Source organism: Macrosteles quadrilineatus, unplaced genomic scaffold (genome assembly GCF_028750875.1).
Source record: "Macrosteles quadrilineatus isolate MER2022 unplaced genomic scaffold, UCM_ALF_1.0 Scaffold_2__2_contigs__length_208266976, whole genome shotgun sequence".
Lineage (NCBI taxonomy): Eukaryota > Metazoa > Arthropoda > Insecta > Hemiptera > Cicadellidae > Macrosteles > Macrosteles quadrilineatus.
The window spans coordinates 30059840-30087315 of record NW_026542595.1 but is presented as its reverse complement, the minus strand read 5'-3'; the positions used below and the strand labels follow the sequence as shown (position 1 = coordinate 30087315).

Below are 27476 nucleotides of genomic sequence, written 5' to 3'. Positions count from 1 at the left end.
ACAGTTGGTAAAAGTAAACATCTGCTTTTAAATTATATTTATTTGTAAACATTGTAGATCAAAAAGTCTGACATTGGCCCACTTAAAACCCTCTGGGGCAGAGCCCTTTTGATAGATCTGCACCAAACTTCACTCGAACCATCCTTGAAAGATGCTTAATAATGCCTGAAAGTTTCATTACAATCTGTCGAGCGGTTTCGGAGTCCATAACGTATATACATACACACACACACACACATACATAGTTCCTCTTTTATAGATATAGATGGACTAACTGTACCCTGTGAAATAATGAACGCACTAGTGATTCAAAACCATAACAAACTAATCAACAGTCATGGATCAGTAAGAATAAGAGAAGCTGGCAGTTGGCATTTTAATTTTATCACTTGAGACTAGAGTTATTATATTGTTTTTAAATTGCTTTGTTGGTGTTGATGTTATATAAACATTTAGGAGATTTGCGTGCTTATAAACATGTGTCTATGTTAGATTAACGAAGATAGTGATACTTGCGTTTTATTTTGCTTTTAGCTCATTGTGGAAATAATGAGTTGTACGTAAGAGGCGAATGAGTTGTATATATTAGTTACACGTAAAGAGGAGTAACTAAAATCAAAGAATATTGGTAAAACATATATTGGGATCCTTACTTTAAACCAAATGTCATAAAATTCTGTATACATATATGTATATATATGGTATATATAAATTTTAACGAACGGTGTTTTTGGCCTCTGGATACATCAAAATGAAAAAGTAAATCGGTCCCGGGCCTAGGTCTTACCATGCCACCTACGGTAATAGCTACAGGCTAAAAAATAATACAATAAATAATAATAGCTATAGGGGAATTCGCTAAAAAAACATTATTTCTATTTCTTGTACTTTATATTCTATGACTTTCCTATGCTCCCATAGTTTGCAAATTGGCTCTTTCAATGATTGCTAAAAAAATGCAAAGTGTTAATTCAGTTTTCATTTTTGGATATCAAATTGTCCCGGCTTTCTCACTTTTTTCCATTGTAATATTTACACCAACCAAAATTCAAATAGTAAATATAGTAAATATTTTATTTCAACCAAGTCAGTAAAAGTTTGTAGCACAAGTTTCCTTAATTGCAACTAAATATTAACAGGAATTAAATTATCCAGCTGATTACTTGACTTTAAAAGCCACTGGGACAGAGCCCAAAGGACTTTTTCAAAATGTAAGGTCAGTTTGAAAATAGACGAACAATTTTGTATATAATTTGTGGGGTTAAATCTTAAAACAAAAAAGCCTTATTGTTCACAAAGTTTCATGTAGCGTATTAACAATATGGATTTCATTTAACTAATCAGTACAATTTAGTTTTGATTCTTAAGTAAACTATTACTATTTAACACAGCAGATCTGAATAACCAAATCGTTCTCTTCTGCGTCCTATTCCCATTGGCGAAATGGGAACAGTGATTAAAATAATAACAACAAGGGTGATATAAATAAGCAAAACAACAGTTTTTGCTATTTATATTTTGAATAATTGATAAGCCAGTGTTTGATATGCGTGTTTAACGGTTTCACGGCTATTGCGCCATCGAGGGTGTGGCAGCATGGCTCAATCACCTCCGTGTCCGACTCTAATGGCTCCAGGTATTAACTAAACATAACTAATCACAGCCAGAAACAGTCACATGATGGATGGAGGTCGGTGGCTCGGAGGCTCGGAGGCCGTTACAGACATACAGCTCCTACTGCGTCATTAGCTGTAATTATGTTTGTCTTGTCAAGGGATGAATTGTTACGATCGTTTAGTTGATGTGATATTTCCTTATCTACAATTGTGTATTAAATGTTCAGTACAAAAAAGGAAGGTGGGTTGATTTGTTTATTATCTTGGTATTTACTGAGCTGATTTTACTTACTTTCTAATCGATGTTAATCAAAAGTGATTTTTTATTGTTAACATTTAGTGTTCTTCTTTAAAAACTTATGGTAATTATGTTTCATCTGAATGTTTTTTCACATCTGAACCAATAAGTACGAAACAATATTGTTTTATAAGAAAAAGTAAAACATTCATAAATGCAGTATCCGAAAAATAAACCTCCATAAAGTAAATTATTTTATTCGAAAGAAATTTTAAAATGACTTAATTTAACTTTTAGTTCCACACGATTGTAAAATTGAAACATAAACCTTGGAGTTACTTAAGAAAAAGATTATAAAAGTTATAAAATCTCGACAAACATCATTAAAACTCTATCTCCATTTCCAAAATAAATCTAAAGAGAACAAAACAAAGTTTTGTGAGAGTTAAATGAAGATAATAAAGGAGGTACATTAGTAAAAGCATCCGGAGAGGAGGTAGGGTAATAAAGACACCCGAGGGGGAGGGGTAATTTCAACCCCCTCTTTCTCTCTCATTCTCGTGTCTCCACTTAATCTCTTAGTTTATTGCTCCCTACTTCCCTCCGAAACTTGATACTCCCTTACATCAGTTAAGATAATTGATCTTCATATAACATCTAGCCATGATACACTCCTACACTCCTTGACAGAGTTGATTGATGAGCCACAACATGCATTGACGTAGGTTTATTGCTACTGTCTTCATTCATTATTACCAATAATACAAATTGTACTACATGGACGGCAGAAAAATTATTGTGATCTATTGTAAAGTGTATGAGTACAATAATGTAAATATAGGCTGTTCAACTTAGAATTATATTTCGTACAATTTAGGAAAAAGAGTAGAAACCCAAATTTGAAATGCAAAATATTTTCATCGTGATTTAGCCTCCGGATAACCAATATTTCAATAAAGTGGTTTAAATACCTGCATTAAAGTTATCCAAAATGTTGCTCACGGCAACCGGTTTCAATCCACAATAGGGATCTTCATAAGGCTTGACATCCTGATCGGCCTACAAGCTGAGTCCGCTCTCCGTGTTCCTCTCTCGGCTGGCCGACTCCGCGCCTAGGAAAACCCGGCTTTATGAAGATCCCTATTGTGGATTGAAACCGGTTGCCGTGAGCAACATTTTGGATAACTTTTATGCAGATAAACCACTTTATTGCAAAATATTTGAATGACATTTTACTTATTTTGACAAAATAGATAAAGTACTGTACTTGAATGAGCTTCTGGAGACCAATCAAGAAACATTGCTTCTGTCGGGTAATACAGTAGTATTACGTTACTAGTCCTGAAAATATGTGCTAACCGAGCGAGACGAAGTCGAGTGGGGGTTTACGGAGTGTGTGGTTACACCATCGATATAGTGTTTATATATCGATGACACTGCCAACTTTTAATAAGGGAAACTAGATGTTACAAACTTGACTTTTGGCTTCAGAAGTAGACGTCCATTCTATTATTCTATAAGGACGAGCTGTTCCCCATGCTATATGAAATACTCCCGCCGCAGCAAACCTGCATACTAAGCGAATTTCCATTTGCCTGATTGGATTAAGTCTACAATATTTCCATAAAATATCACATTTATTCACCATTTAAATAACATTGGTTTAACGGGTACTTAAGTTTGCTGCAATAGGGAAGGTAAAAAAGTGTTTTTTGTTAAATTTTAATAGGACCAGTTTAGTATGAAATTAATACATTTTCCAAATTTGAACATATTTTTCGTAAAAAAAGCAAAATACATTAGTTTACTTATCCTACTAATCCTACTAATATTATAAATGAGAAAGTTTGGATGTATGGATGGATGTATGGATGGATGTATGGATGGATGTATGGATGGATGTATGGATGGATGTTTGTGACAAGTGAACGCGAAAAATACTGGTCGGATTGGGCTGAAATTTGGCATGATGATAGCTCACATTCCCGATTAACATATAGGCATATTCTTATTTCAAAAATCCTTTCGGGCTCCGCCCCAGTGGCTCTGGAGTTTCCCATGTTAACCTTATGAGAAATGGAATTATTGAATCTTAACAGCTGTTTCAATTAAACAAGTTGGTTCTGTTCTATGATGTTCAATAGCATTACAGTTACAAGGATTACCAACAGGGTGCAACACTGTTATTTCTTTTACATTTATGACAACAGCTAATTTGCAACCAAAAGGTGAGTGAGCGTAGCGAGTATATATGTAAATTAGAACGGTTGGTGTTTTTACCTCTGGGTACTTTAAAACGAAAAAGTAAATCGGGCCCATGTCCAGGTCTTACCATGAGTACTACGATGATAGTTTAAGCCCTATATGGGAAATTCGCTAAAAAGAATATAATCGAATGAACCGCTCACTTTTGATTCAAAAACTGACAAAAAGTCAATTATGTCAAATAATGTCAAAAGATTTAATCTATGGTCAAAGGTAAAATTTAAAAATCTTCGGTCAGGTCCAGTAAGACAACTTAAGAATTGGTTATAAAATAATAGTACTGTATCAAACACTGTACTGTAGCAAACAAGAAGACTCTTCCCAGCCTTATAAAAATGGAGTGTATTGATTATCCAGCGTATCGGTGATTGGTGTCGACGACCTGGATGGAGGTGGTTACAGTAACCACCGCTGATGGTATCGCACTGACAGCAAATATTTAATTTGAGAGCAATCAGGCCCGTGACCTGCGGGGTGTTAATGTAGAGGCGAACCGTCCGATGCCAACAACTACTACCAAGACTACCAGTGAACACAGAACAACCTACCATAATACAACGACATCATCCGTTACCAGTACCACAACAACTATTACCAAGACTACTAGTGAACACAGAACAACCTACAATAATACAACGACATCATCCGTTACCAGTAACACAACAACTATTACCAAGACTACTAGTGAACACAGAACAACCTACCATAATACCACCACATCATCCGTTACCAGTACCACAACAACTAATACCAAGACTACCAGTGAACACAGAACAACCTACCATAATACCACCACATCATCCGTTACCAGTACCACAACAACTAATACCAAGACTACCAGTGAACACAGAACAACCTACCATAATACCACCACATCATCCGTTACCAGTACCACAACAACTAATACCAAGACTACCAGTGAACACAGAACAACCTACCATAATACAACGACATCATCCGTTACCAGTACCACAACAACTATTACCAAGACTACTAGTGAACACAGAACAACCTACAATAATACAACGACATCATCCGTTACCAGTACCACAACAACTATTACCAAGACTACTAGTGAACACAGAAAAACCTACCATAATACTACCACATCATCCGTTACCAGTACCACAACAACTAATACCAAGACTACCAGTGAACACAGAACAACCTACCATAATACCACCACATCATCCGTTACCAGTACCACAACAACTAATACCAAGACTACCAGTGAACACAGAACAACCTACCATAATACCACCACATCATCCGTTACCAGTACCACAACAACTACTACCAAGACTACCAGTGAACACAGAACAACCTACCATAATACAACGACATCATCCGTTACCAGTACCACAACAACTATTACCAAGACTACTAGTGAACACAGAACAACCTACAATAATACCACCACATCATCCGTTACCAGTACCACAACAACTATTACCAAGACTACTAGTGAACACAGAACAACCTACCATAATACCACCACATCATCCGTTACCAGTACCACAACAACTAATACCAAGACTACCAGTGAACACAGAACAACCTACCATAATACCACCACATCATCCGTTACCAGTACCAACACAACTAATACCAAGACTACCAGTGAACACAGAACAAGTAAATCGGGCCCATGTCCAGGTCTTACCATGAGTACTACGATGATAGTTTAAGCCCTATATGGGAAATTCGCTAAAAAGAATATAATCGAATGAACAGCTCACTTTTGATTCAAAAACTGACAAAAAGTCAATTATGTCAAATAATGTCAAAAGATTTAATCTATGGTCAAAGGTAAAATTTAAAAATCTTCGGTCAGGTCCAGTAAGACAACTTAAGAATTGGTTATAAAATAATAGTACTGTATCAAACACTGTACTGTAGCAAACAAGAAGACTCTTCCCAGCCTTATGAAAATGGAGTGTATTGATTATCCAGCGTATCGGTGATTGGTGTCGACGACCTGGATGGAGGTGGTTACAGTAACCACCGCTGATGGTATCGCACTGACAGCAAATATTTAATTTGAGAGCAATCAGGCCCGTGACCTGCGGGGTGTTAATGTAGAGGCGAACCGTCCGATGCCAACAACTACTACCAAGACTACCAGTGAACACAGAACAACCTACCATAATACAACGACATCATCCGTTACCAGTACCACAACAACTATTACCAAGACTACTAGTGAACACAGAACAACCTACAATAATACAACGACATCATCCGTTACCCGTAACACAACAACTATTACCAAGACTACTAGTGAACACAGAACAACCTACCATAATACAACGACATCATCCGTTACCAGTACCACAACAACTATTACCAAGACTACTAGTGAACACAGAACAACCTACAATAATACAACGACATCATCCGTTACCAGTACCACAACAACTATTACCAAGACTACTAGTGAACACAGAACAACCTACCATAATACCACCACATCATCCGTTACCAGTACCACAACAACTAATACCAAGACTACCAGTGAACACAGAACAACCTACCATAATACCACCACATCATCCGTTACCAGTACCACAACAACTAATACCAAGACTACCAGTGAACACAGAACAACCTACCATAATACAACGACATCATCCGTTACCAGTACCACAACAACTATTACCAAGACTACTAGTGAACACAGAACAACCTACAATAATACAACGACATCATCCGTTACCAGAAACACAACAACTATTACCAAGACTACTAGCGAACACAGAACAACCTACAATAATACAACGACATCATCCGTTACCAGTACCACAACAACTAATACCAAGACTACCAGTGAACACAGAACAACCTACCATAATACCACCACATCATCCGTTAACAGTACCACAACAACTAATACCAAGACTACCAGTGAACACAGAACAACCTACCATAATACCACCACATCATCCGTTACCAGTACCACAACAACTAATACCAAGACTACCAGTGAACACAGAACAACCTACCATAATACAACGACATCATCCGTTACCAGTACCACAACAACTATTACCAAGACTACTAGTGAACACAGAACAACCTACAATAATACAATGACATCATCCGTTACCAGTACCACAACAACTATTACCAAGACTACTAGTGAACACAGAACAACCTACCATAATACCACCACATCATCCGTTACCAGTACCACAACAACTAATACCAAGACTACCAGTGAACACAGAACAACCTACCATAATACCACCACATCATCCGTTACCAGTACCACAACAACTAATACCAAGACTACCAGTGAACACAGAACAACCTACCATAATACCACCACATCATCCGTTACCAGTACCACAACAACTACTACCAAGACTACCAGTGAACACAGAACAACCTACCATAATACAACGACATCATCCGTTACCAGTACCACAACAACTATTACCAAGACTACTAGTGAACACAGAACAACCTACAATAATACAACGACATCATCCGTTACCAGTACCACAACAACTATTACCAAGACTACTAGTGAACACAGAACAACCTACCATAATACCACCACATCATCCGTTACCAGTACCACAACAACTAATACCAAGACTACCAGTGAACACAGAACAACCTACCATAATACCACCACATCATCCGTTACCAGTACCACAACAACTAATACCAAGACTACCAGTGAACACAGAACAACCTACCATAATACCACCACATCATCCGTTACCAGTACCACAACAACTAATACCAAGACTACCAGTGAACACAGAACAACCTACCATAATACCACCACATCATCCGTTACCAGTACCACAACAACTAATACCAAGACTACCAGTGAACACAGAACAACCTACCATAATACAACGACATCATCCGTTACCAGTACCACAACTACTATTACCAAGACTACTAGTGAACTCAGAACAACCTACAATAATACCACGACATCATCCGTTACCAGTAACACAACAACTATTACCAAGACTACTAGCGAACACAGAACAACCTACAATAATACAACGACATCATCCGTTACCAGTATCACAACAACTACTACCAAGACTACTAGTGAACACAGAACAACCTACAATAATACCACGACATCATCCGTTACCAGTACCACAACAACTATTACCAAGACTACTAGTGAACACAGAACAACCTACAATAATACAACGACATCATCCGTTACCAGTACCACAACAACTATTACCAAGACTACTAGTGAACACAGAACAACCTACAATAATACCACGACATCATCCGTTACCAGTACCACAACTACTATTACCAAGACTAATAAACGCTAGATTCGATTGTCAGTTCAATTCATGAATACACATCTCAACAACCTACAATAATACCAGTTTGTCCATTCATGGCACAAATCTTGCGCTGAAATGGGAAGCTAAATATGTATTTTTCGTTAAAGTCTTACAACCTTTCAGGTGTACTTCATCTAGGCGTGTACATTCAGTATTTGTTCTCCTCACTGTTTGCGACTGAGCACAGTAGAAGCGTCAGTTCTAAGCGTTCTCAGGCGTATCCATGAAGAGGTTCACAGGACGGTAATATATTACTGCACTGACCTATGACCAGTGACCACTCCTGCTTCCCGTCCTGTTATTCAGTGTTTAGCACAACATTGGTCTTAAAATAAAAACCTTGTTAAAAGTCGACTAAAAGAATGCCATGTTTTTTAAACTTTCTATCTTGAACCACATAACGATCTATTCCAGTAATGCAGATGTACAGAACAACCCTCCACCGGTCATAAGCTTTCTGCTTGTCGACAGCTTTGCAAAGTGATCTCCTCCATTTTTCTACGTCCTAAGTAAAGCAGCTGTCAACACTCGCAATATCAGCTGATTACTCTGACCCGAGACAGCTGAGCGGTTTAATAGCCTCGCTATTTTCGGCCGCATATCGCGATGTGTTTACACCTTGTGCTATTATCGGAGGCGTTGACAGTAGATTGCATAGCATCTAGCGCTAGACAGTTATGTGTTTTGGTAATGTAAAGCAAAGTGGTAAACTCGTTATGGGGTAAACACTGTTCACTTTGGATATTGAGTGTAACAATTTTCTATGACGTGTTCTACTGATGCAGCGTTCCTTTCGGCTCATTCTTCTTAGCTGGTTCTGACAATTTTCAGTTGGTTTACATTTGGTTTTTGGGTTACATTACTACTAGCATAATAGTGTAAAACTAACTAATGTTGGTATACAGTACTGTATTATAAAAGTTTGTTTGATAATTGATTACTACTTTTCAATGGTTCAAACACCATCCAATACCAATTTAAATCCAACCATAAATTCAGGAAAAATTCTTATATACCTCACAAATCATTATACTTCGTTCACATTATTTAGGCGGTTTTAGGGGAATACATGTATCTCCTCCAGTCTATCCTTACCTTGAAATAATAGTTCAACAGCTGATCAACCAACATACATTAAGTAGAAAAAAGTGGTGGGGGAACTTCCCTCAAACCACCTAAATATTGTGAACCGAGTATAGTTATAGTAACCTACTAATCCCAATGTAAAGTACAGTTAGTCGCTTAGCATATAGTCCAGTCAAGGAATGAGGTGTAGAGTGCGTGAGCAGGTAACTAAGCGATTCCTTCAGAAACTTGTTCAGGGGGCTTAGGGTGTTAACATACCAAAAGTCCTGACTCCTAGGTGGGGAGCCAGGGGGTGGAGGGGGGAAAAAGGGGGGGAAAAAGGTACGCATTTTGGGTTTTTTGATTATATCTCGAAAACTATCAACTTTTTGTATACTATAGTAAATTATAAAATTGAAGAAGATTAAATTTTCTACAAGAAAAGTATATAATGTGTTTATTATGGTTCAACAGATTACGAGTTATAACTTATTTAATTGATATCTTATTAAAATACTCCTTCCATAAGAAATACATGTAAATTAGTATGCGAAATGGGGCGAATCCTATCCGCCCAAAGGAAATATAACTGATATTCTGGAAATCTTGACAAAATTTCCAGTAATTTGACACTTTAATCATTAAAATTGATCCAAAATTAAGGCGAGGGCGAGGTAACAAAATGTCAAGTTTTGGTGTTTTTTTATTGGAAATATAAAAAAAAACTTAAATCATCCCATTTTTAAACGCTCACCCTCGCTTTAATTTTTGACAAAATTTCATGATTAAAGTGTCAAATTACTGGAAATGTTGTCAAGATTTCCAGAATATCAGTTATATTTCCTTTGGGCGGATAGGATTCGCCCCATTTCGCATACTAATTTACATGTATTTCTTATGGAAGGAGTATTTTAATAAGATATCAATTAAATAAGTTATAACTCGTAATCTGTTGAACCAAAATAAACACATTATATACTTTTCTTGTAGAAAATTTAATCTTCTTCAATTTTATAATTTACTATAGTATACAAAAAGTTGATAGTTTTCGAGATATAATAAAAAAACCCAAAATGCGTACCTTTCCCCCCCCCCTTTTCCCCCCCTCCACCCCATGGCTCACCACCTAGGAGTCAGGACTTTTGGTATGTTAACACCCTAAGCCCCCTGAACAAGTTTCTGAAGGAATCGCTTAGTTACCTGCTCACGCACTCTACACCTACTTTTGGATCATTCATTGACTGGACTAATAGCTTTGTATCGCTTTTCATTTGTAACTTGTAATACAACGTATATCGAAATGTTCCATATTGCTGCAGAGAGGAATGCGTCCAGCATGGGAGGTCCTGTAGACCACAGCTGGGAAGCATTTAGCAACTAAACCCTGTAATTAGAGCGCTAAACGCTGTCATCAGGCCCCCTAAGTCTCGGGTTCAAGTCCGGTGATTAACGTGACAAATATGCGGCGCCGGGTGTGGGACTTGTCAGCAAGGGGAGAGTAGAGTGACAGGTACCCCACAGGAGCATGGGACGTTTCCGGGAATCAGGGAAGTTATACATTTTTGTAAAATATAAAAAATTCATCAACAATATTCTCAACAATGCAAATGACCTGTGAAATTATTTCACATTGATAAAAAAGTAGTTGTCTATTTTAGTTTCACAATAGTTTTGTTTTTAATGGTACTGTTTGCCGTAGACCATTTTTCTGTGCCGGGATCTACAGTATATACAGTGAAGAGCCGTTGTACAGTTGTGGTGCGAGGTATAAAGACAAGCCAGCGGTTACAGCGGATATTGCAGGCAGTCCGATCTCGAGCTCAATGCCTCGCTTATCAGCCCAATACGCTACAAATGAGCTCTAATTGTGCTCCGCAATAGTTAATAGTCAGATCGACAGAGGATCGATTGCAACAAGAAATTGTTGACACTAAAAATACCAAAGGAAACTGCCACATTCTCCATTTGGAGATGTGAATTGCTCAAACCTCAAGCTTAAGTGAAATTCTACGTTCAACCTGCGTTAGTTTTACCATAACATTCATCATCTTTCTTTTTTGAAAAATGTAAACTTGGGGGTAATGTTGGAAAGACACTCTGCAGAGAATGGTAATTGTTTATAGAATCAGTGTAATGGTTCTGCTGGAGAAGTGTCTCCGCACCGATGTAATGGTCTCGGGTCCCCATTATGCCCGCCATTCGCGACGGCGACTGCAGTAATGTCACTGCTTCGTTTAGTTTTATAGCATTCAAATGTTATTAAGTATTACGCATTCATACAACGCTATTCCATCGCTAGTTAAAACACATTTTTTGAACTACGTGAACTGAAATTACAAACCTAGAAATACGCACTTTTTAAATTATAATTTTTTAGTTTTGTTCTTTATTTTTCAAATAAGTAACATGCAAGTAGAGGTCCACGAAGCCTATTTTATCTCACATCTGACCGTGATAAATTCAATGGTGATATTTAATTTATTAGACGGCAAAAACCTAACTGACGAAACATTAAGAAGTGGCTACTATATCTTTTACTGTTTCGCCTTGCCAGTTAATCATGACCAGGATCGGTGTTAAGCAACAATGGCAAGAATGGTGAACCATGAGTCTATGAATAGCACGCAGAATACTGATGTTAAATCACGCGGTGATTAGTAGTCAGTATAGCCTACAAATGTAAACACATTACCCATTTCGAAAAATGTAAGGCTTCTTAATATGTTTACATAAGGAATTGGTCTTAATGCATCTGTTGTGTTATGACTCGTATGGCATTATTCGTTTGCAGTTTAATGTTGGTTATAGCAAGATTATGTTAATAATTATTATGGACACAGGTTTTACGACGTTTTGGAACAAATGATCTGAACCCATCTTCAGTGGAGGGAGGAGCCTTAAAAATTACAAGATTTGTTCAAAATTATGTTAGTGCAATCAGTATAAACATTGAACTCAGTATGTGTGCGGTAATTTTAGATTTTACACTATTTAATTTGAAAACTCATAATATGTAATATTTCTCGATATCGCCAAAACTTTTAACATAACTCTTGTCCCAATGCGTGATAATACTCCACAGTGTTTATCAACGAATAATAGGCAATTTAATGCTTAATACTTTAATGCTATTTATAATTTAGTCACCTTAACATTTGATGTTAAATTATCCAACTAAATAAACATTATTTACGTTTTAAGTAATACGAGGTGTTAGCCCGTCCTACGTACGGGAGTAGTCAGTTAAAACTGTGTATAAATCAGAACAGCTAGCTTACACGTATAAAGACAAATTTTATAGCAGCCTACAGTAGAAAGAGTAATTATCAATTGAGAAGTGTATAGGCCTAGTCTACGATATCACCTTCCATTTCCATCGAATACCTGCCTCTTCCATAATCAATATCACCACAATACAACTACTCATACTATAGACAATTTCCAGTAGGCCTGAATATAAACTCCCTAAAATAAAACGAAAACATCCAATAAAATTCACAGTACACATAATTATAACGTCGGTGTCCTGACATCATTAAACGAATCGCCCACACATATCCTTTATATCAATTTCACTGCATCAATTGCTAAATAAATAAGTGTGAACAAAGAAAAGTAAAAACAACAACATATAGTTTGTTTTGGTAAACAGCTGAGTCAAAAATAAAATAATATTCATTTGAACAAAAGAACTGGTCACATGTTGAAGGAATTTAAAACGTAAAACACGCTAGTAAAGCTAGTGACGTAATTAATTGTCTATGTTTATTGTCCATCATGGTATCAGTTCTAATATCCTAAATAATTAAACCACCCTCATTGAATCAATGTACATCGTAATTCCCCATATTCATTTATTTAAACTATACAATATTCAGCGCCTCCACACGCCAAACAACTTTTTAGATTTCATAAAAGGATGGTTAGTCTAATTGCAGTATCCTAGGTCAATGATGACGTTGTGCTCAATCTATGTCATTCATCAGATATCTTTGGATAAAACCCGTCTGAGGTTGTGGTGGTAATTTAAAATTGTATTCCTGAGGATTCTTGATCTCCTTCTTTATGACATCAATTTTTCCGGGCCTAATCCAAACAAAGTTTAATCATTCAAAAACATTGATTGTAAACAAACCAAGATGAATTAAAACGTGTAAAAATGGATTTTCCTACCCTTTCCTAAAAAAGTTGAGCAGTATAATAATTTGCATATCCTTTTTTTAAGACTCGTGTACAGAGCCTCGACTTGTACACATCGATGGTGTTACTTTTCTCGGTGGTCTACAAATCTTACTTATTTCCTAAAAATCAATGACAAATCAGAGTAAATACAATAACCTCATAGTTCTACAGGGCATTTTTATATTTAACCAGCTGTTAGTTAAAAGAAAATTATATTGCACTAAAACAAACCGAAGATTACAAAGATTTATAAAAAAATCCTTTGGACATCCTAGTATTTTACCTATGTATACTGTATTTAAATAATCTGTCATCCTCTTATCGATGGATTGGACGTATCAATGATTAGCATTACACATAGTATAAATAAGTCAACCCTTAGTATGTCTTTTAATTTTATCCAAATGCTGAATTTGTGTTACAAACGCTGAATGTTTACAGCTGTTATGTTAAACAAATTATATTACACCAAAAGCTATTTTAGAATCTTAGCGTCGGCTGCTAGACTTTTCAAAAATTAAAACTTAATTTCTAAATAACTGGGACCCTAAACTAAAATTATGGCTTCGACATTCCCTAGTTCTCAAAATTATCTTTCTTTCAACACAAAAATCATGAAAATCCGTCGAGTGGTTGATTCAGAATCGCGAAATAAAAAAACCCTGTTTCGTTTTAATATTATAGATTCAAAAATTAAAACTTAATTTCTAAATAACTGGGACCCTAAACTAAAATTATGGCTTCGACATTCCCTAGTTCTCAAAATTATCTTTCTTTCAACACAAAAATCATGAAAATCCGTCGAGTGGTTGATTCAGAATCGCGAAATAAAAAAACCCTGTTTCGTTTTAATATTATAGATAGATTGGGTGTAGTTTGGAATCACGTGCAATTATCATAATGCGAGGTTATTGCCTTTAATCCATCGATAATTAAGTCATTGTATGAGGTTAAAATGGTCGTTACAATCAAGTAATTAAAGCAAATTATGAAAATATTTTCTCAGTATTGTCGTAAATTTTATCGACTTTATCAAGGGCCAACGATTTGCCAGCACTAAAGATATTGTACTAATTTGGCTGTTTAGAGCTAAACTGTTTTATTACTCTTGTTATCGTACAGCCATAACTCTTTTATCAAAATAAAGTTGAACCTTTGACTATGATGGATAGAACTAAACATTCCATTCCTATTGTAAATTTGATCCAGTTTAAGAATGATAATGGACGTATCTGAATTTATACCATGGACAAAGTGAGCTTATGTCAAATACGCCAACTTTTTGACTAAACCAAACTGAAATATATCACATAAACTATCATGTCACTACAGTGACATGAACTAGAGGATAAAATAGAAGTTCACCATAGCACATTTAGTGAATTGCAATGTTCTATTTTAAAGTATTTGAAAGTAAACTTTGCTTTATTTAGCTGTATGTTCATTAGGCCGGATGCTTGCTTTAGTATCCAATATTCAACTATCAAACGTAGAGATTAGATAGAATGCAATGTCCAACACGATCTGGCCATAAATAAGTGACGAACAACGCAATATGACAATGTAAAAATTGTTTTATGTATTTGTGTGTAAACATCTTTTTAGGCAAGCCAAGCTGAAATAACAACTAAGTATATACAGAATCATGTTATATGTCACACTAACTATTACAGTAACAGAAATTAAGAAAATATAGTTGTGACAGCTGGATACACTGAGTGTCCCATCAAACCATGTTATTTTTTATTTAAAAATTGGATAGTTAGTCTGTCTATTTCAGTGTGCAAAAGGCAATGGAAGCACAAGATTTCACAACCAGCTATATCAAAATTCGTACTTTTTGATTTAGAAATCCGTGGGCCGTATATTCTCCAGGATTGTTTACATTAACATTGTACCCGTGTTTCTGCAGATGAGGTTTGTGTTGTGTGGGGGTGGTCCGGGGGCCAGATGGCCTAATGCCGTGGTTGTTACCACTTAGTTACCCTCATCCATCACACGTATATGTATACAAGTGTCCTGGGACCGCACTACCCCAGTACATCTACTGGACAGCTGCAGACAGCACCCTGGAGACAGCCACTGGCCGCAACATACATCACAGTGTAATCACACCTCGAGTAGCCTACTATGTAAAATCGCAAATGGAACAAAATGTTTACCTGGGTTGAAAATTGTACCGAGGAATATTTTTGGGAAAACAGTAAAACTTGGGGATAAATTATCCCTTGTGCTCTATATATTTTCATAGAGTAAAATTACAACTTTTTACAATTTTTTATTACAAACTTTTTACAACTTTTTATTATTTTTTTGCCTACATAATCTCTGTGTGTATATGATATAACGGTTTGTATAAAATTACTATGCTCAATATCCCAACTTGGACTGCCTCTCTTGCATGTGTGCTAAAATTACTTCAAAGCTGGCTATAGACGTACGTTTAAAACTTTAGCTTTTGGATTGCTGCTTGTAGGCTTTTAGTGCAGCTAAAATATTCTGTAAATAAAAGAACAAAACTATCATAGTTGACGCAGGGAGTGCCCGTCAATCTTATTAGATAACTCTAGCTTTAACAGTTCACTCAGTACGGTAGGTAAAAATGAATTTTGTAGACTACAAAAATAATAACATTTTCCCAACCAAGTTTACATGTAAAAATAGTGCTACCGGTACATCTATTTAAACTTGAATTGCATCAAGAATATAAATAATTACTAACGAGATGTTAGCCCGTCCTACGTACGGGAGTAGTCAGTTAAAACTGTGTATAAATCAGAACATCTAGCTTACACGTATAAAGACAAATTTTATAGCAGCCCACAGTAGAAGGAGTAAATAAATTATCAATTGAAAGCCTAGTCAACGATATCACCTTCCAATTCCATCGCATACCTGCCTCTTCCATAATCAATATCAACACAATACAATTACTCATACTATAGGCCTACACAATATCCAGTAGGTCTGAATTCTGAACTCCCAAAAATAAAACGAAAACATCCAATAAAATTCACAGTACACATAATTATAACGTTGGTGTCCTGACATCATTAAACGAATCGTCCACATTCTTTATATCAATTTCACTGCATCAATTGCTGAATAAATAAGTGTTTATATTTTTTATCAAAACAATAATAAGGTATGTAATTAATTTTAAATCCAAACCAGGCTATTATATTTAATCTAAATAATCTCATTAATCCCAAATATTTCGTTGTTCACCCTATACACGTTTACATGTGCAGGTAATGCTAGTTTCTCTTCCTATATTAATCTAAGGGAGGGAGGGAGGGTGCTATAACTGCACAAGGTGACCAGATTAGGTTGGTTGGTCAGATGACGTGCTTGGATCCCTCAGTACAAGCAGTGTGCCCCCCCCCCCCCCCCACATCACTGACACGAATAGTGCAGAAGGAGGTTTATAAATGAGAGAATGACCAATATTCTGCCTGTAAGGATAGAATAAAATGGGATATTTTTATTTTTGACACTTAGATTTAAATCCCTTGACTTAGTAACTTAAATCTTAATTGTCTAAAGTCATCATAGTTTATTATTTTTTTTTAGAAAAAAAAGAAACAATTAGAAAGCAATTAAGGAACAACCCAAGGGTCTTGAAGTGATACCAAAATGCATTACACTTTCAACTCATCGAGTTGTGATACATGAACAAGGTATATGAATGAATGAACTATCTCTTTATTCCAACTGATGAATCAGCTCTGGATTCATCTGTTAACATGTTATAACAGATCGCTGTGCTCCTTTACCCCATATTTCAGAACGTCATTGGCTTACATTGGTTGGTACTTAACGTTTAGTAGTCAATTTCTTCTCACTTTACGATAATGAGTACCTTTTAAGTTCGTATTCGAGAAATAAGCCATTTTTCAAAATGTCACTACCCCATTGTTATACTTAACTCTTTAGCACATCAAGTCAATGGCATGACCTACATGCAAACCTACTTACATGATGGAATGGCCTCTAGATCGTCTGAATAAACTAATATAGGTTTAAATTACCTGTTTTCTGTACTACTAAACTGATCGTTTTGACAGAAAACAGGTAATTTAAACCTATATTAAACCTACTTACATTTAGATTAAATAGATTTTGTCTGATTAAACGTATATTATAACATTTTACTTACATAATGTTCATAAGTAGTTGGGAAACTCTGAGATTGTTCTACCTCTCACCCTCCCGCACCCTTCACCCACCCCTCCGTGATGGTAGTCATGGCAACACATCTCTTAAGTGCTCAAATTTGAGCCTCGTCACGGCTTATCAACCCCCTCCCCAGATAATGGCTTAAGCAAATATCTCGGTGGCTCTTGGATCATTTAACAGCTTCATTGCCCAGTACGCCTTTGTAAAATCATTATCCAGGGATATTAGGAGCATTGATCCCTTGATCACCTAACGTAGACATAAATTAGATTAAAAAACTATTTACATTGTGCATCTTTGTAACTGTGATTATTCATGCAAAAAGTTATGTCCAATCGTATATCCCAAGTGAAGACCGACGGACCATTCATGTTTTCCAAATTAACATATTTCCTAATTTGTACTCATCTCCGTTAGTTCATACTCCTTGATTGATGCGTCCACTTACTTGCCACAACACATGTCAAGCCACTTCTCTCTGCTGCTGCTGTAAGTGTGAGATATTAGTCAGTTCAAAGTGTCGACACGACCACCCCAGTGTCAGATGTCCACCTCTGCACTACTTCTGTCAACGGGGACCACTTTACACCCTCCACTGCATAACTAACAGTAACTAATAACTAATCAAAAACTGTCAACTTTACACTCTACTAACCTTACAACATTTGAAACAATTAAATGTTTGTGAAACAGAGTAAGTCAATTCAATTGCAATTCAAGAGCTCATTGACACACAGAGAAACGTCGTCGTACTCGAAAGAGTTTTCAACTACATCGGCTTACATTGATCTAAGAATCTATAAGTATAAAAAAGGATGTTTGTAGCCTAATGTGGCAGTGACAAACTCAGACACCGCTGGACCGATGGCCACGAAACTTGGTACATACATGTAGAATTTCATGGAATAGGAATAACAACATAATTAATTTCATGATAACTTCTGGGCTTAGCTCCCCTGGGACCATCTTGAAGGCAACCATGCCAGGGATTTTGAAAGACTATTTAAAAAGAATCAAAGAACATTGTTAACAGCTGTTTAAAATAAACCAACGAGTTAAGTTCTATGATGTTCAACAGCATTAACAAGTTACAAAGTAAACCAACATATTGCAGCACAATTGTTTCCCCCTGTTGTAAAGCAAGAGGTGGGTACAGCAACTAGACCGAATAACACCCTTTAGTTTGACTTCAGTAGTTCCATATGTCTAATTAGCTTCCGTGGTTAGTCTACATAAGAATGTATTTAATCATTAACACTATTCGTGCTGTCGACATGTTTGAACATAAAAGTTGCATTTATTTCAATGTTAAGCAATTGCGGGAATTCCCGTCATCAGCACCCAACGTGTTAATAACTACACCGTATGGAATATTAATGTAAAAGGTCATGTTAACCCGTAGTGAAGTCACATCTTCAGCCGGTTCATAACAAAACTCAAAAGTATGTTGGGCGAAGCCGACGGGCAACAGCTAGTATTAAAATAAATGTGGTTGAAATAACCAGCGAGCACATAATAATAGTGTTCGCTGGAAATAACGCGTTTTCTGACATAGTCACATTTTAGGTATAGGGTACTTGACTTGTGCATACTATCTATTGACCAGCCGAAGCCTATTTTTCTCCAAAAAATACATAAAAAAGTCGTATAATTCTTTACTCACAATAGGCACACATAACTTGCACATATATTTAAATTAGTACCAACAACATCTAAATTGTCATGACTATTTCTTAATCATAGAACTTTAAGCTACCTAGTTTTTTTCCTTAATCGTAGTTGAATGAGTTACACAGTGTTGTTACAGTATAAAATGATTTTTTCTCGCTAAGTTGGATTTACTGATGTAGTTGTGCGACATAAAAGTGTTACAACTTACAATAAATTTGACTTGGTTAACAAGTTGGTGTATTTGACAGACGAATATTTAAAGTGGTATGGATCATAGATATAAAATGACATAACTGGCTGGAATCCTATACTAATAACAATAACATATGGTTTAGTTAGACGGTTCCATTTAAGCAATGTTAAAAAATGTTTACTTTCGGGCCAGTAACTTCATTTGTTTATGCTTGTGATCCATGCAGTTTCTGTTCTAGTATTCGTGGATACTATAAAGTCAATGGTACTATCTGGCCCTATTGCATAAAACTACAATTTTACAAGTTTACAGGCAAATTTCTGAAGAATTCTTCAGAAATTGTAATTACAGGTGTTGCAAGAACTACAAGTTACAGACTTGTAACAACTACTCAAAAACCCAAATTTACAGGCATTTTTTAACAATTTTACAGGTGTGTAAACTTGTATTTACAATAAAGTTATTACAATTTTACATATACCTGTAAAAATGTAAGAATTTTTTACCTAGCTTCTTTGGCCTGTAAACCTTTGTTGCTATTGTACAAGTATTCTTTTTTAAGACAAAGATGTGGAATAGTGATGATTCTTCTGATCCACAACCCCGAAGAAGGACCTTCAAACTGGAACTTAAAACTAAACAGCTATAATATTTTTATATTTAATGTTATAGTAAGTGAAGATGACATAGTCAAATAAGAAATATAGCATTATGATGATCACTAAATTAATTAGTTAACTATTGATTAACATTAATTTAATAGACTATCCACTAACTATAAATACCCCCGCCGCAGCAACCCTGCCGACTAAGCGAATTTCCATTTGTCTGAATTGATTTTCAATTAACCTAAATCTATTTAAATAACATTAGGCTTAACGAGTACGTAGGTTTGCTGCGACAAGGCAACTAATAGTGTATTTTTCAGTAAAATAATTATAGCTTGGTATAAAATAAATAAGTTTGCCAAGTTTGATCAAAATATATCGATAACCAAGCAAACAACAACATTTTACAATATTCTCCATAAGAATAACATGGGAGTTAGAAAAATTTAAAGTTTTTTTTTAATTTTCTCCGTTTCCAATAACCGTACAAAAATACTTTGATTACCGGTAACTAAATTATTTATTTTTGAGCTCTTTAAAAAGGTCTGAAGAGAAATTGGGAAATTTTGTATTTTGAGGGTCAAAAATTAGAAAACCATTTTTTACCCCATAAAACCGGGTTTTACGGGGAAAACCCCGTTCCCTTGGTCCGATCATGCTGGTTTGCGAACTCGTACGAATAAACGAAGGTTACACGTTTGTACCAAATTTCATCAAAATCAAATCATTTTTGCTCGAGTTATCGCGCTAACGGACACACACACACACACACACAAATGTATATGAATTTGGTCTGATGGTGTTTTTGGCATCAAATCGAAAAAGTAAATCGTTCCCGGGTCTAGGTCTTACCATAAGACCTACGGTAATAGCTTATTCCCTATATGGGAAATTCGAAGACGTATGTGTAATTTTATTGTAAAATTGTAATCAGCTGTTAACATTTTTTGTACTTGTTCTTACAAGTATACAAATTATTCTAGCAACACCTGTAATTGATAAATTGTAATTACAGGGACCTGTAAACTATATAAACTTGTACTTGTAGTTTTATGCAATAGGCCCCGGTTGCACTTACTGTTCTTACACTTACTGTTGTACTGTTGTTCTTACTCAGGCCTAAATAACAGCCAGAAATGTAGGTACAACAATTATCTGCTAGATTCACTTTTCGGGCACTGTATGAATATACGATCATTGTTTTTATTCAACACAGAATATTACCAGAAATGTTTGCACGAACACTCGTTAAGTCAGTAATTTTCTTGAAAATGAAAAACATTCCTCTCCAACGACTATGCGCATATTCGAGGGGCGCAGGGCGGAATGGCTCATTAATTTTAACGTTTTCCCTAACAAGGCATTTGGCTCGGTGCCCAGGGACGCGCTCCAATTTTCCCGCAAAATTAATCCGGAAAATTGAATTTATTTATTCGCTGGAAAGCGAGAGTGAACTAAAGCTTAGCCCGCCACTCCATTGTTACATGTAGGACTCGTCACTGCGATATGTAGCTATGACGTCATACAGGTATGGAATGGCGATGATATGTTGCGGTAGATGTATAACATAATATGACTATAACAACAAGTGTTTACAATTAATTTCTTTAACTAAAATTTTTGTCAAGTTCAGGCAAACTAATTAATTACTACAGGTTGATTTTAACATTCAAATTCTGTTTTTTGTGCAAATTAAATGTTATAAAATAAAAGTTTAAGTGCGAATGAAGTGCATTATTCTGGTTGCATTATTCTGATCTTTGGAACAGTAAACGAAAAAAAAAAATCAATCCATTTCACGTATAAAACTATGTAACATTGTAAGTACTCAAAGTTAATGTAAGTGTATTGAAATATGCGTTTGTGGCGTGACTGTATACGATGACAAGACGTTATTATAGAGTGTGACATCACCACTTTGAAGTTTATGATACCTATCACAAAACTTGAGTTTATCGAAAATGTGTTTTTCATTATATTTGACTTAAAGTGCATTGATATATATTGTGCTTCGATATTTTTATTAAATTATTTAAAAAAATTCAAAAGTGTAAATTAAATATCAAATATGTAAAAATGTAGCCAAAGAGTCCACCTGTAAAATGGATGTTATTATAAATGTCTAGTGATATACCGGTACCTTGAAATATCTTTTTTATAAAACGTTTGTTAGATATATTCTTAAAGCGTTTGCTGTTTCGGCGTTATCTTGTTATATACATAGTAGGCCTAAGACTAATTTAATATCATGCTGATTTTCAAACAATAGGCCTAAACATTGTTAAAAACTGTTTGTCCGTAGGTTCCAGTAGATGTCTTGCTATCTGCTATCTTCTTCCTCATCCAAACTTTTACTTTTGCATTGATTATGTGGTTTAAACGAGATTATGTTTCGGCATTGTTTTAAACAAAGTTTGTTAGTGTTTTATTGTTATTTTTTATACAATTATTAATCTATTCATCTTGACCCTGTTGCTGATTACAACAACGATAACTAGCCTAATAATGTAAGGGACCTAAATGCTGGTTTTGTTTGTTAAATAATCACTTTAAAATATTGGGTTCTTCTAGGTATCTCCTACACAGTATAAAAATGTGTTATTGTTTTAATGTAATGCGAAACCATTTCACGAGAGCTGAAATATTTAATTGGGAAAGCGTATGAAGGAAATGAAGATATATTGGTATCGGAAGACGGAAGCATTCTGCAAAATTACGACGTAAATGTCAGATCGCGAGCGTGGCGGCCATTTTGTCAGTGCCATTTTACCCAGTTCCGGTTCCGGGTCGAGCGCTCCTAAACGCCGGAACACCAGTGAACAATTATTGCTAATTTATGAAGTCAGTTGAATTGTTTGACATTGTTCCTTTCCGTAATATGTTTGCGATTTGTTCCACCATTTCATATTGTTTATGATGCGAGCTGATATAAACCCTCTATTGTTTAATTGTAGCAGTCAAACAAATGTACAATATATACTGGTAGAGGCTAGTAAACTGATATAATTGTTGCATTACAGTACATCTAGCGGTCGATCAGTTTTTGTATGATTTGATTATGTAATTATACCTTTCTTGATCTTTGCCCACGTGAGGTCAACAACGCAAAACATAAAAAGTACAAATGACCATATATTACAATGCGGATGAGAGTTTGTTTCCTTTTTTCGTTGCACTAAACCTTGTTAAATTACTATTTAATATTTTACTGCAAAATAAGGACAGAGGGTTAACAAAAAGCTGTAACTTACTCACTGAACAGCTTAGTAATACATGGCCATACAATCAGTTGATTTTGTAGAATAGTGACTTTGTTGTTATATTCGAGTTCTCTAGCAGTGTGATGACCAAGGAGACTGGACAAAGGCTGCAGTGGGTGACACTAGGTCCGGCACACGACAGCTCGGCTACCTCGAGGACAAAGGGCGACAAATCGATTACCCAGGTAATGCGCCTTTTATTGAGTGTGTTATTGAGTGTTTTGCGCCCCAGCGCACAGCTGCTCGTAGTCACCTGTCCGGTGGCGCCCCGCCGAGCTCGGCGCCCTGCAAACAACGTCCTCTACAGGAGCTAATAATCACTTCTCCGACAGAATGTAGGTTAAACGACTTGAACAAGATTGGTTTCTTTTGAAATCACAGAGAATGAGCTCCAGAGGGCGTTATAACTTGACACCAGGACGATACACGTTTTGTGTAGAACAGTAAGTTACCTTACTGAAGAAACATGAATTCTTTCCAAAACCTACTGTCTCTGCAGATCTTACTTGAGTGTAAAGTATATTGTACAATATGTAACCAGTATGTTGAAGTTGTGTCAAACAGTCGAGAGAATATCCTCACGTCACGGAGTATGGAGGCTTTACTGAAATATATCAACGCTAATATATCAACACTCTTCAAATGGTGCTACTAACGTTTATGTGCGATAACATCGAGGAATACTCGCTCTGGATAGTCCACGCTGGAAATACATCGCACGACAAGTGTTTATAATAAATAATTTCTAATAAGAGCTAACAGCATGCCAATCGTTCCCATTAGATACATAGAAACACGAACCTAACTGACGGTGGCGCCTACAGAATACTGAGCTGCTCTGCGGCTGGGTGCAGGAAAGAGTGTACCGTTTGTGCGTGTAACGATACCAGGTAACAAAATACATGTAGGCCTATAACATGCTATTATTTTCAATTTAATGGTGATATGTTTTGCTCGTGAAATGCTTTTATTATGCTATTATTGCTCTGACATAGTAGGTTCGCCTAAATTAATGAAAATAAATTTATTTTATTTTATCGTAGCATTTGATTCCCTACTTTTAAATTCTATAAAATCCTAAAATTTAAACTGCCTGATTGACAAAGTTTTGTTGTCTTAAAAGATGAATCTTTGTTTAATGAGAACTGTTTAAATTTATCTAAAGTCCTTCTCATTTAGTAAACTATGTTTCATAAAGTCGAAGGAAAGTTAAATTGTTTTAAAAATAGTTGTTTAGCCTCCGGATTACTGTATTATACTTAAAATGGTTTACAATACCTGCATATAGTAATCCTTTGTTACTGATTTTGGCAACTAGTTTCGGTTCATTATTGAACCATCTTCAGGCCTCAAGGTGTCAAATAATCACTTCAGTCTAGACTTTACCTCAGCCCGGTCACGATCGATTGTCAATGTCCCTTCGTGTTTTTCGTGTTTTTTGTAATGTGTGTCCGTTCCGTGTATCGTGTTTTGTATATGTCTTATTTATTGAACTCTGTTATTAACGACCTTCGAATGAAGTGATTATTTGACACCTTGAGGCCTGAAGATGGTTCAATAATGAACCGAAACTAGTTGCCAAAATCAGCAACAAAGGATTAGCCTACTATATGCAGGTATTGTAAACCATTTTAAGTAAATTGTTTTATTAAAATGGTTTTGTCATGTGCTATGGGTGGGAACTCTCATTCATGGAGATGAAGATGTCGAGAGTGATGTGGTCACCGCAGGAGGCCAGGGTACGAGCCTAGCAGCTGCCCTGGCTATTTCACACCAGTTACCCGCGCCGACCTAATGTCTTGATGAATGACTTGGCAGCCAAAAGGGCGTCTTACTAAAAGTGTCAGAGAAAACAGCGGATTTGTAGAAACAGAACTACTCCTCAGTGACAAAAGTACAAGTAAAGTATACCTAACTTTATAAGCTTTGATTACACGTGGCCAAGATACCATTTGTCATTGGTATATCTATTAATGATGATACAATCACACCTAGGCTATGAGCTTAACAATCAAAAGGTTGTCGGACCGAACGGTTACGCACCTAGGTGGCGTATCCATCGCAGTTGATAATGATAACAATGTTAACACATGTGTAGCATCATGTATGTGTTAGACAGTGGGAAGAGAAGACCACGATTTGTGTTGTTTTTACAGAATACAATTTTGTTTAATGCCAAATGCATTGAAACAGACAATAGAATAGTAGAATACTGAAATGTTTTAGTTCTGTTGGCGATGTATTGAATTCGGGACATGAAATTGTGTTTATATTTGTGATTCTGATGAGTAATCTATACTATTGACTATACACCTCTACAGAGGTATATAGTCTTACCTATCTGAGGTAGGTAGAGGTGTATAGTCAATGGCTATACGCTACAGTACCCACTTACCTTGGGATGGGATGGGGGGTTGTACGTAATACACAATTTCACATCAATCGGTCCTGGTATCTTTGAGAGTCAATTCTGGGATTTTAGTTACAAAAACATCCAAACTTTCATAAAGACTTTAGCATGCCCAAAATCACTAAATGACATCCGCTTAACAACGGATATAAATAATAATCAATTAAGCAAAAATAAAATATACGGCATTTCGCACTAAATTTCACAATTAATTTTTAACAAGCATAAACAAAAACAGTAAATGGACGTTAGGTACTCGTATGATGAAGTATCGTCTTGATCATCAAAAGTTTTCTTAAGTTGTTTTCTTATAGTTATAGTCTCTTTTATTCATACTTCATTTATAAAAATTATTTGTTTACTTTTTTGTTCGCTCAGCTCAATTGGCGGACCTGAGGCCGCATACCTATTTAAAAATAATTCGTGTTAAACAAAAAGTAACATAACTTGTAGTAATTGTGTAAACTGACAAATTAAATGTAATGCCAAAATATGCACAGTTAAAGGAAACGTATTTGACGTTAGATAAACTACCTGTTACCCACGTTTGACTTCATAGGTATTAAATACCCCCGCCGCTGCAAACCTTCAGACTAAGCGAATGTCCATTTGCCTGAATTGATTTTAAATAACTAGGGTTAACGAGTACCTAGCTAGGTTTGCTGCTACAGGGAGGCTAATAAAGTGTGTTTTAGTAAAATATTAGTTGCTTTAGTATAAAATAAATAAATTTTCCAAGTTTGATCAAAATATTTCTATAAACAAGCAAACTACAACATTTTACAATGTTCACCATAAGATTGGATGACATTTGTCTAGTGTCCCAAGTTATGTATTATGATGGATCGAAATTTTGATATGGAGAAAATAAATTTAATTTGATGGAATACAATCCTGATTTATTAGTTGCCTACCTCACATCTATGAGTGGATTTAAGTATATAGATAATAGTCCATATACACAAGAAATCTATGTATTTAAAAGAAATGAAGATAATCTATTGGTTGGTGCTTTTGGTAAAATCTTTACATTTCAAGGCAGTGCTAATGCAATAAAAAATGAATAAAATTGCATACGAACTTCATAAGCCTGCAAAAAGAATTTCGTTAAAAGGTCTTTTAAAGTAGTGGGTATAAACGAAACTACACAAATAGATTAAATTGATATGCAAAGCTATGCTTGAGAGAATTCTGGCAATCCTTACAGCAGAACTGGTCGGCAGGAGAGTTGCTGGCAACGCCAGTTTGGCGTCAGCATCCCCAACGTTTCCTGCACCGTTCCCAGCTCCGCTTGCCGAAGGAGATCCTAAATGGGGAAACTCCTTAGTGCATTTGAACTTTGAAGGGCGCAGGTGGCGGAGATGTCCTCACATTTTTCGGTGGTGGCGACCTCTGAACCTTGGAGCTACGGACAAAAGGGTTCTGCTCCACTTCCAACGTCTTTTCTGGCTCATTTGA

The 27476-nt window shown here is 35.9% G+C and overlaps 1 protein-coding gene across 1 annotated transcript; it reads left to right on the top strand.

Annotated features, from left to right (window-relative positions):
- The first annotated feature begins 1596 nt into the window (after positions 1-1596).
- Positions 1597-27476, top strand: LOC128984029 (titin-like). Its single transcript, XM_054403311.1, has 7 exons — positions 1597-1636; positions 4697-5754; positions 6202-7142; positions 7251-8397; positions 23650-23793; positions 23841-23943; positions 27226-27476. The coding sequence occupies exons 1-7, from the start codon at positions 1597-1599 to the stop codon at positions 27474-27476; spliced, it is 3684 nt and encodes a 1227-aa protein (XP_054259286.1).

Bases quoted from the DNA above. Each gene is read 5' to 3' on its own strand.
- LOC128984029 (XM_054403311.1), top strand. From the start codon at position 1,597: ATGGCTCAATCACCTCCGTGTCCGACTCTAATGGCTCCAG. The intron at 1,637-4,696 runs GTATTAACTAAA...ATCCGTTACCAG, and splicing joins TCCGACTCTAATGGCTCCAG to TACCACAACAACTATTACCA. The intron at 23,794-23,840 runs GTAATGCGCCTT...TTTGCGCCCCAG, and splicing joins GCGACAAATCGATTACCCAG to CGCACAGCTGCTCGTAGTCA.